The sequence below is a fragment of the Phyllobates terribilis genome, unplaced genomic scaffold, assembly GCF_046119375.1.
Source record: "Phyllobates terribilis strain yellow unplaced genomic scaffold, ASM4611937v1 Scaffold_211__1_contigs__length_3443825, whole genome shotgun sequence".
NCBI classification, from domain to species: domain Eukaryota; kingdom Metazoa; phylum Chordata; class Amphibia; order Anura; family Dendrobatidae; genus Phyllobates; species Phyllobates terribilis.
The window spans coordinates 1,172,924-1,184,974 of NW_027362971.1; the positions used below are offsets into that span (position 1 = coordinate 1,172,924).

General features: G+C 41.7%; 1 protein-coding gene across 1 annotated transcript in view; it reads left to right on the forward strand.

The window, feature by feature from the left end:
* LOC141213731 (low-density lipoprotein receptor-related protein 5-like) overlaps nucleotides 1-12,051 on the forward strand; it is a 125,366-nt gene that overhangs the window by 40,428 nt on the left and 72,887 nt on the right. The window contains exons 3-5 of the mRNA XM_073665319.1: nucleotides 2,103-2,300; nucleotides 5,095-5,291; nucleotides 6,219-6,350. Coding sequence (XP_073521420.1) covers nucleotides 2,103-2,300; nucleotides 5,095-5,291; nucleotides 6,219-6,350 — 527 coding nt within the window. The remainder of the gene's footprint in view (nucleotides 1-2,102; nucleotides 2,301-5,094; nucleotides 5,292-6,218; nucleotides 6,351-12,051) is intronic.

The following is a 12,051-nucleotide window of genomic DNA, read 5'->3' on the forward strand; positions in this document are numbered from 1 at the left end:
TTACACAACCTTTTTTTTTTATTTTTCCAGTGCCTGTAGCAAGTCTTCGAACAATTCATTGGCAGTGATTAATTTTCATTAAGCTGCATCAGTCACATTGGCAGGAACTGGCGGGAGTGATTTACCACCAAGTGCCAAGCTTTTACTTTTATCTTCTCACCCAACTGTACTGTCCCAAGTCATAAAGTTGAAGTTCCTGTGGTATTTCTGAATACAATTGATTGTGTGTGTGTAGATGAGCTCATAGGTGTGCAGTACTCCTTTCCCACATAATATTTCTCCTGGGCATTGAGTCTCTGCTTATGTGGCCTTGGATGTCTTCTCGGTAAATGCCTTCTTCCGCATACCTCCTCTCCTCCTCCTTCCTTTTCGCACTCCCAACTTACATCTTTGTAGTTGCAACAAAACTGACTTGTTACCTTTCTCGGCGTTTGCTGTGACTGGTCCTGTTTTAAACGTATTCCAGTTTAGTAAATATTTCCTCTATTCCTTTGGTTCTTCTGGTGGTCAAGGTTGATGAGGCTCTGATAAACTTGTTGACTACAGCGCATGAAAAACGTAATTTCCAGACTAAAAGTACTCGCAGACCTGTGTCTGCTCGGTACAAGATGAGAATTTGGCTTCAGGTAGCATGAAAAAAGGCATTATGTATCATAAATGCCAAACTGATCATCTGCTTTGCACTGATGAGGGGCAAACACCCTGAAACACGTATCTGAAAATTGATTGACTGGTTTGCCTTCTTATCCTTAGTCGTTTGGTAAGGTCCACTAAAAGGGTTATTTTGACTTTTAGGATTGCCACATACAATAGGTGACCCTTGAGTTAAAGTTCTCTTCCCCTCGGAAGAGGGTACCAAACCTCTACAGTACAGACCAAAAGTTTGGACACACCTTCTCATTTAAAGATTTTTCTGTATTTTCATGACTCGATTGGGTTCAGGTCTGGTGACTGTGGAGGCCAGGTCATCTGGCGTAGCACCCCATCACTCTCCTTCTTGGTCAAATATACTTTTTGTTAAGTATATAATTCCACATGTGTTAATTCATAGTTTTGATGCCTTCAGTGTGAATGTACAATTTTCATAGTCATGAAAATGCAGAAAAATCTTTAAATGAGAAGGTGTGTCCAAACGTTTGGTCTGTACTGTATGTGTAACCTGGACAGTCCTTTTTCTTAAAAAAAATATATATATTGTGCATACTAGTACAAAATAACACGACTCAGAGGTATGTGGTTAAGGTTTTTTTTATTGAGAGGTCAGCATGTGGAATTGGAAAGGACCGGCCAACGTTAACATTTCGGTCTATCCTAGACCTTGGTCACGGCCTTGAATAAAACAATATGCAACCAATACACCTAATATATAAAAAACATACACAGACAATACATGTACAAATGAATGAAAAAATAAGCATACAATTAATCGACTTGTTACAAGGGAAGTATGTCAAAGTTTGTGATGGACTGAAATCTTAACTTTGGGCATTCTTAGTGTTTTGTTTGGAACGACGTCCCCTACCATGGAGCTCCACTCTGTCAAAGCTAAAGCCGGCCATAGATATTACATGACTCTTGGCCGAATTATTTTTTTGGGCTATGGTTCGGTGGTCAGCCAACTCTCCCATACACAGGCCAAGCGCTCCTTTTTGTTCTGAGAAAGCCACCGGATGACATGTCGTTAGGTGGCTTATCTACGGGAGAACAATGTGATCGGTAGTCAGAAATCGGACACACCCTATCGACATGACAATCAGTTGGCCGGCGTCGCGCCACAGACTGTTGGCCAAACCCATCAATATCGTTGGGTTCAGCCGGCATTAGACTAATATGCATGAAGGCCTTAAGAGTGCTTACCGGATTATGATTAATGTTATTGTGTATGTCCCCAAAACAGTTAACTCTTCAAAGCTTAGACTCCTATACGACCTCTAAAGGTGTCCTGTGGTATTTGCTTGGTTGTGGTTGTAATTATCCACTTTCATCAACTTTTACCTAATGTTAGATCTTGTATGTAAGACTAATATTTGATTTTTATGTAACCTATTCCATTGCAGTTGATCACTTTGCATTTTTTATTTATTCCCCCCCCCCCCCACCAGATACATGTATTGGACTGACTGGGGAGAAACCCCCAGAATTGAACGGGCAGGAATGGATGGAAGCACACGGAAAATAATAGTGGACTCCGATATTTATTGGCCCAATGGGCTAACAATCGACCTGGATGAACAGAAACTTTATTGGGCAGATGCCAAACTGAGTTTTATTCACAGAGCCAATTTGGATGGTTCGTTCAGGTAAAAAAATTTTATTTTTTTTGTTTTGAGTTTTTTTTCATCACTGCTTCTACAGGGGTTTCCTCTAAACCTCAAGATTGGGAAGGGAGCGGAGCAGTCTTTAGTGGTCATGTTAGATGGCTGATCAAGAACTTCTATATTCTTATTATACAAGGAATGCTGAAGTTGCAATATAGTATCCCCTGTACCAGGACGCATTCTCTGAATAACAGCAGCTTTTTTCCTCTTCCCACCTTAACCCTATAACTTGCAAATCTAGTATTCTACACACTTCTCACCCTGTTGCAGTAGACATTTTCCACCAAACCACCCTTCCCCACCGGCAGGAACACTTTGCCTTTAACCCCTCCTCTCAGACTGTCAGCAACATCCTGACTCACCAAAAGTGTCAGCAGAGCACTCAAGAGGTAGAAACCGGAGGAAAGACAAAGCGCAAATAGGGTCTTATGTGGGTAGCTGTGCTATAGGACATGCACGATTGCGCTCACCTGATAGGGTTGTGTGCACACAGTCACTGATGAAGCTTAAGGCTTCTGCAGACCCACGAGGACATGAGTAAATGGAAGGACAATTGGGTTAATCTGCGCTGCCGTGGAAGAAAAGATGAGACCCCAAATCTAATTTGAAGCGGTTTACTCGTCAACGCGTTTCGAAGTATACAACTTCTTCATCAAGACAAACCATGATTGTGGTTTATCCTGATAAAAAGTTGTATACTTCGAAACGCGTTGACTAATAAACTGCCTCAAATTGGATTTGGCATCTCTTGTCTTTTCTTTTCTTCCACGGCAGCGCAGATTAACCCATTGGTTCTTCTATTTATTTAGTAGAGCACTCAACTCTTTTCTTACCTCCTCTACTGTTCATTTCCAGACTCTAGTCTGCAGAACCTGTGACCATGATGCAGCCTCTTATCCCTGGAAACGGCACTAGTGGGGCTGGCAGCATCCGTGCAGTTTCTGCTCTTTATGTTGAAGCTCGGCAATAATGTGGGTTCAGCACCTAACTAATAATTAGTCATGTCCCATACTTTGGAAAGTGCAGCCTTGTACTAAATTCAGCTTTGAGAAGTGCCATGACATTGTAGTTCTGGCACCCAATTTACTGTATATTCACTTTATAGAGGACGTACTAACAAGTAACCAGATATAAAGCTGCCTGAACTGTGTCGACTTCAACGAGTCCCCAGAAATTCATCATAAAAGTGACAAGTTCTCTTTAACTGCGGAGAAAGGGTGTGGTGTCTTGGCGGGGTAATGTCACTGCCTCACCAAGTCAAACTCTGACCCTTTCCCAGCATTTCTGCGCCACTGTTTAGACTGCTCTTGTGTGGAATTTCACAGGAATTTTCAGCATTAATTTCTGGAAACCGTATTGACGGCAGAACAAACAATGTTGAGAATAAAGACTCAATTTAAAAAGAAAGGAGAACATGAAGAAATGCTGAAAATAGAGGATCGTATTAACAAATCCCATTAATTTTAATTTTCATGGACATAATGAAGCAAAGTCGTGGAAAACCACTGCAAAGGCCTGAGCTGCTCCTGAAAGAGGAAACCCAAGAAAAAAAAAAAAGCATAAATCCTGTAGTAAGTGACTAGTAATAGTACATGTAAATAACATCGGGAACTTGGTTAAAACTATTTTGATTAAAAAAAAGCATAAAAGTCATCCGATCACGACAAGGTGATCCAATCAGGACGGTCCAACGTATTCTCCAGCTTATTTGTTTGGTTTTACTTTTTAAAGAGAGCCTTCTATTTGCCATTGATTATGTAATTTATTTTTTTAAACTTGGAATTCTGACACATTTCTTTTATTTTATTGTAAAAATACATATTTATGACAAACAACCTATTCTATTCCGTTAAAAAATAAATAAATTAAAATAAAATTTTGGCTCTGGACAGCTGCATGCTCTCCTAGCCCTCACCGCTTGGCTGAGGAGGTTTTCACTAGAAGTTCTCTACTCCCGAACAAAATTACTAGACTGTTGAAATCCCACTGCCCGATCTGAATATCCTTCATTGTTCACCATGGGGCAGATTCTGGAGGCCCCAATACACATTATATGATTTGCCTGTTCCACCAAAATCAGTGTTTCTTTCTATATCAAATGTGCTATTAGCAAAGATAAAATATTAAAGAGTTAGTATGTTCTTTGTTTTGTTTGTTTGTTTTAACATTTTTGTCCAGCGTGGAAAGTTTTGAAACTTTTGTCGTCATTAATGAAAAAAAAAAAAGTACTCATTTGGAGTACAGATGATGGCAGTGAAAGGGTCAGCACCCGTGTCCCATGAACATTGAGGATAAGGGGAGGAACTGACTCATCACTGCCATCATCTGTACTCCAAATGAGTACGTTCTGATATCAACACAGGGAAATGGAATTTTGAAAAACCGGGGTTTGGAAGCCACTGATAGGTAATTTTTTTTTTTTTTTTTTTTTTACAGGAATGCAACCAGGTCCCCCTAATAAAGTAATTTGCAAAGTTTCGTAACTTTCTGAGCTATACAAAATGAAAGTTGTAGTTATTCTCTTAAGTCTGTCTTTTTAAAGTTTCCAATTGATTTACCGAAAAAATGTGATGGTTCATATATTAACACGTGCATGATTATGATTATGGCCGTATATATCTTGTAGATAGATGGCACATAGTGGACACTTCATGGTGGAGCTATTAAGTGCCTTTGCATAGTTGGAGCTTTCTTTTGGGGAAACCTGACAGCACCCCATGATCCATTATTCCATGTTGTCTTGTAACTGGTTTGTCCTTTCATATACCACCAACAGGCAGAAGGTTGTAGAAGGAGGACTGACACATCCGTTTGCCTTAACGCTGGCAGGAGATATGTTGTATTGGACTGACTGGCAGACTCGTTCCATCCATGCCTGCAACAAGCGTGTTGGAGAAAAAAGACGAGAGATCCTTAAATCACTTTACTCTCCGATGGACATACAAGTTTTTAGCCAGGAACGACAGCCACATTGTGAGTTATTTTTCACCTACAATTATTTGACCACCTTCTATGTTTTTAATATGTAAAGCCACAAAGTGTACCATGGGGTGAAACCAGACCTGAAGCTCTCAAATCCTTGGAGGGTGCGATAAAATATTACTCCCCTTTTTTAGGTTGGGCTAAATTAAGATGGACTCTGAATTTTTGGTTGCTGCTGTCCTCTTCTCTTCTAAGTTTGGTAAATCAATATACTACTTTGTCCTCTCCTGGACCTTCTCATACTTTTCCAACCTCACATCTAGCATTTCCCACTACCTCCTCATCCCACCCTCTTTCGGTTGGTGTCCCTCAAGGCTCTGTCCAGGGATCCCTCCTCTTCTCAATCTATACCTTTTTGGCCTGGGGCAACTCCAAGTTCAATGGCTTCCAGTACCACCTATACGCTAATGATAATCAGATCTACCTGACTGGCCCAGATGTCACCTCTCTGCTGTCCAGAATCCCAGAATGTCTATCAGTCATATCCTCCTTCTCCTCTCGTCTCAATGTGGACAAATTTGAACTAATACTCTTTCCTCCATCTCGCCTATCTTCCCTACCAAATCTATCACAAAAAAAGACCTCACATTCAAGGTTCGAGTACTTAGATGATGTCAAGATTGGCCCAGGGTCTCCTGACCTGTACTTGACAGTCTCATAGGCATATATGAGGCTAAGTTCGGCAACCAGTCCAGACATCTTTCCCTATACTTGGACCATAAGTGTTGGTGTGTGTGATTCTAGAATTAGACCAGTAGAAGTTGCCGCCCGAGGCTGGGATTTGTGAGCATCTTCATTATCAATAAACCTTATTGAAATGTCGCTTATTTTCTTCTTGTGTAAAATCCTTTTAATGCTTTTTTTTTTTTTTAAGTTTCATTCTTTTCTGACATTACCTTTTTTTCTGTTTCTTTTCAGTCCAAACGCCGTGCGATGACCATAATGGAGGATGCTCCCATCTTTGCTTATTGTCACCAAGAGATCCCTTTTACAGCTGTGCCTGTCCAACCGGGGTGCAGCTGATGGATGATGGAAAATCGTGCAAAATAGGTAAAATATTCATTATTTCTGTTTTCTAACTTGATTACAAGAATGTGAAGTGGTTTGCGTCCCTTCATTGTTGGCAAGAAATTTGTTCAATGTTTCGGACGACTGTTCAAACGGGGAAATGTTTCTTATCTAAAATACTTTTAGAGGCAGTAGGCTTTTATATAATATGGTGCAGGCCTGTTCAATACAGTCTAGGAAGCAAAAGCGATGATCCATCAAGATTTTGGCTTTCTAAAATGTCAATTGTGGCCCCAGAATCCCTCCAGTTGGACCAAACAAACTTTGAAGACCATAGAAGTCCAATTTCAATCTAAGTTGAGCTTTAGTAGAACTGATGATTCCAATGTATGAACAGGTCTTTACATATTAATAAAATATATATTACATTGTGTGTGTGTACACAGTTCTTTGTACCAGAATGCTTGACAACCTCATCCTCATTGCCTGCTCTTCCTCAGTTTAGGTGCCTTGTATTAGTAGATCACACCTGGCTGTCAACACAAAATGACTGTTCAAACCAAACACAGGCACGTGGTGCACCCTTGGCATGACCAAAACTGTTCAGTGCACCTTCCCTCCTACTTGTTTTGCATACACCTCCGTCCCCTCTTCCTTCATGGAGAGTTTCAGTTTACAGGAGTCGGAAAAGGGAGGAGATGGATGGAAAAGAGCAGAAGGTAAGGTGCACTGAACTGTTTGGTCACTGCAAGGGTGCACTGAGTACCTGCACTTGGTTTGAACAGTCGATTTTGTGCTGACACTCTGTTTAAAGAACCTCACAGCTGTGGCTCATTTAGACAGTCCAAGCCCTGGACTGTTCTGAAGACAAAGTGGAACTTTTTCCTCTTTCTTTCTATTCCAGTAACTCTGTCCTTTTCCAGGTTTTCATCCACAACAGGTTCTCAATAGTTAACTCTAATTTGTTAGGGTGTTTTATGGTGTTTTTTTTTTTTTTTTATTTTATTTTCATCTTGCGGTTCACCGTAATTTGTCCTTTCCCAATATACTTTTATCATGATGGCTGCAAAATCAAAAAAATCTACTATGTAATCTGTGAGTTATTAGATACACATACTTACAGTATTGTGAAATTAAAGAGGACCTTTCATTAGATTTATGCTGCCCAAACCAAAGGCTGCATTAATCGGAGCAGTCGTGAAGTACTGCAGCGTTTCAGAGAAAACTGTTTGTAAAGGCGACTGGCTACTGTAGGGAGTGACCTGCCCTAGGCCTCTCTGTGCCTCCCGCCCTAGGCCTCTCTGTGCCTCCCGCCCTAGGCCTCTCTGTGCCTCCCGCCCTAGGCCTCTCTGTGCCTCCCGCCCTAGGCCTCTCTGTGCCTCCCGCCCTAGGCCTCTCTGTGCCTCCCGCCCTAGGCCTCTCTGTGCCTCCCGCCCTAGGCCTCTCTGTGCCTCCCGCCCTAGGCCTCTCTGTGCCTCCCGCCCTAGGCCTCTCTGTGCCTCCCGCCCTAGGCCTCTCTGTGCCTCCCGCCCTAGGCCTCTCTGTGCCTCCCGCCCTAGGCCTCTCTGTGCCTCCCGCCCTAGGCCTCTCTGTGCCTCCCGCCCTAGGCCTCTCTGTGCCTCCCGCCCTAGGCCTCTCTGTGCCTCCCGCCCTAGGCCTCTCTGTGCCTCCCGCCCTAGGCCTCTCTGTGCCTCCCGCCCTAGGCCTCTCTGTGCCTCCCGCCCTAGGCCTCTCTGTGCCTCCCGCCCTAGGCCTCTCTGTGCCTCCCGCCCTAGGCCTCTCTGTGCCTCCCGCCCTAGGCCTCTCTGTGCCTCCCGCCCTAGGCCTCTCTGTGCCTCCCGCCCTAGGCCTCTCTGTGCCTCCCGCCCTAGGCCTCTCTGTGCCTCCCGCCCTAGGCCTCTCTGTGCCTCCCGCCCTAGGCCTCTCTGTGCCTCCCGCCCTAGGCCTCTCTGTGCCTCCCGCCCTAGGCCTCTCTGTGCCTCCCGCCCTAGGCCTCTCCCGCCCTAGGCCTCTCCGTGCCCCGTGCCCTCCCATGTGTTCACAGAGTAACCTATCAATCATTGGGAGCTGGTTGACAAAAGCCTTTGTTTTCTCCGAAACATTCCAGCGTTTCAGTAAACCATGCTTGGCCGCAATCACGCAGCCAGATTCTGATTCCTGCTGCCCATGGTTTGGGCAGCATGAATGCAAAAGGAATCTTTCAACACCATTTCATACTCCAAACTATTTATGTGCACACTTAGATTTTTCAATGACTCATCCAGCAATACCTTTACATGGCCAGTCTGTTCTTCCATTACTGAGAAATCAGCGTTTGAATTAATATGCTAAAGAGGCTGCAGAGCTATGGTAGATCTGAAACCTTAGTCACTCCAGTTCTATTCCTTGCTCAGGAGGAGGTGGCACTGGGCGGGACCTAGAGCTGGAGTGACAGAGGCTTCAGATCTACCATAGCTCTTCAGACTCATTTGTATGTCAATTCAAACACTGATCTCTCAGTAACGGAGGAACAGACTGGGATCGTCCATGTAAAGGTATTTCTGGACTTGTCTTTTAAAGGGCTACATGTCCATATAGTTTGTGGTGTGAAATCCTACTGAAAGGTTCCCTTTTTTAAAATGTATAGGCAATTTTTTTGTTTTCAGAAAAATAAAGCAATGTAAACCAGATTAAAAAAAAAAAGCAGCCAAAGTAAATAAATTCTAGTGGTACTTTGATAGAATTGACTCCAATATTTGAGAACTTGCCTTGTAAAGAACAGCAAAGTGTCTAGTTTTGGCTGCTGTCTGAAAAGATGGATGACTCAGATCATTGATTTGTCATTTTACTGTGATTTTTTTTTTTTATGGCAACTCTTGCTTTTTAGAGGTCTGTTTTAGCTCTAGATATCCGTTACCTTTTGTCTGCAGCTTAAATGCGCGGAACGGCCTTCTAATCCGCCACATTATACGGGTGCACCGAAAGTTGCCTAAAACTTGGAACAATAAGACCTTCCATTTAAACTTCCCTTTTCTCCCGTAGGTCAGAGGTCAGAAGATGACCTGAACCCATTAACGTAGATGTCTGTGAGCAGTAAACATTTGCTTTAGAAATCAAACAGCTAATTTTCTATGCCACGTCCAGCGAGACTTCTTGATCAAGGCCGTGGACAGCTCATTTACAAATGAACAGCTCCGTTGTGCAATGGGAATGGTTTGCAGTCATTTGTCAGTCTGTATAATTGCTCCAAAGCGGAGCCCCCCACCCCCCCCTTCCATAGTTGTCCGTAGCTACCCCCCTTAGAATTTACGGGCCCAGGCGAACTTGTCAGAGTGGCGTTTTTTTTGTCCACCAAAAATTTATGCGTACCTTCTGTGAAGCAAATGCCTTTTCTTGTTTTGTTTTTTTTCCTCCCCCCCCAATCTTTAAATTGGGCGAATGGAGTGACATTTTAAAAGAAAGCTTAACTTTTTACTTTACAGGCTGTACTTTTCTCACAGTCCCGGGGTAACATTCATTATATTCCTGGAGCATCAGACCAGCCCCTATGGGAACTGAAAAATTACTACATAGTCATCTCTCTCCATTTTTAACGCACTGTTTTGTATCTGCGTATTTTTTTTTGAGATCTTAACGCCCTGATTTTCAGGTAAAACACCAAACTTATTTTTTGTTTTGCTTGCTTATTTTTGTAAATAAATTTTCTTATGACAAATTTTTTTTTTAAACAAAGATTCTAAAACATTCTTAAACAGAAAAATGGCAATGTAGAATATGTGTATGTGTGTGTGTATATAATATAATATATATATGTGTATATATATATATATATATATACATACATACATACATACATACATACATACATACATACATACATACAGTACAGACCAAAAGTTTGGACACACCTCATTTAAAGATTTTTCTGCATTTTCATGACTATGAAAATTGTACATTCACACTGAAGGCATCAAAACTATGAATTAACACATGTGGAATTATATACTTAACAAAAAAGTGTGAAACAGCTAAAAATATGTCTTATATTCTAGGTTCTTCAAAGTAGCCACCTTTTGCTTTGATGACTGCTTTGCACACTCTTGGCATTCTCTTGATGAGCTTCAAGAGGTAGTCACCGAAATGGTTTTCACTTCACAGGTGTGCCCTGTCAGGTTTAATAAGTGGGATTTCTTGCCTTATAAATAGGGTTGGGACCATCAGTTGTGTTGTGCATAAGTCTGGTGGAAACACAGCTGATAGTCCTACTGAATAGACTGTTAGCTGCTTTTTTCTTGCCATAATGCAAATTCTAAGTAAAGAAAAACGAGTGGTCTTCATTACTTTAAGAAATGAAGGTCAGCCAGTGCGAAAAATTGGGAAAACTTTGAAAGTGTCCCCAAGTGAAGTTGCAAAAACCATCAAGCGCTACAAAGAAACTGGCTCACATGAGGACAACCCCAGGAAAGGAAGACCAAGAGTCACCTCTGCTTCTGAGGCTAAGTTTATCCGAGTCACCAGCCTCAGAAATCGCAGGTTAACAGCAGCTCAGATTAGAGACCAGGTCAATGCCACACAGAGTTCTAGCAGCAGACACATCTCTACAACAACTGTTAAGAGACTTTGTGCAGCAGGCCTTCATGGTAAAATAGCTTCTAGGAGACCACTGCTAAGGACAGGCAACAAGCAGAAGAGACTTGTTTGGGCTAAAGAACACAAGGAATGGACATTAGACCAGTGGAAATCTGCTTTGGTCTGATGAGTCCAAATTTGAGATCTTTGGTTCCAACCACAGTCTCTTTGGGCAACGCAGAAAAGGTGAACGGATGGACTCTACATTTCTGGTTCCCACCGTGAAGCATGGAAGAGGAAGTGTGATGGTGTGGGGGTGCTTTACTGGTGACACTGTTGGGGATTTATTCAAAATTGAAGGCATACTGAACCAGCATGGGTACCACAGCATCTTACAGCGGCATGCTATTCCATCCGGTTTGCGTTTAGTTGGACCATCATTTATTTTTCAACAGGACAATGACCCCAAACACACCTCCAGGCTGTGTAAGGGCTATTTGACCAAGAGGGAGAATGATGGGGTGCTACGCCAGATGACCTGGCCTCCACAATCACCAGACCTGAACCCAATCGAGATGGCTTGGGGTGAGCTGGACCGCAGAGTGAAGGCAAAAGGGCCAACAAGTGCTAAGCATCTCTGGGAACTCCTTCAAGATTGTTGGAAGACCATTTCCGATGACTATCTCTTGAAGCTCATCAAGAGAATGGCAAGTGTGCGCAAAGCAGTCATCAAAACAAAAGGTGGCTACCTTGAAGAACCTAGAATATAAGACATATTTTCAGTTGTTTCACACTTTTTTGTTAACTATATAATTCCACATGTGTTAATTCATAGTTTTGATGCCTTTAGTGTGAATGTACAATTTTTATAGTCATGAAAAATCTTTAAATGAGGTGTGTCCAAACTTTTGGTCTGTACTATGTATGTATGTGTGTGTGTATGTATGTATATGTATATATATATATATATATATATATATATATATATATATATATATATATATATATATATATATATATATATATATATATATATATATATATATATATATATATATATATATATATAATATATGTATATATGTATATATATATGTATGTGTATATATATATATTATGCTAATTTTCTTATTACTTAAATATTCATATTTGTTTAGTAATAAATGTTCCCATCAACGCCACAGCTACAAACATT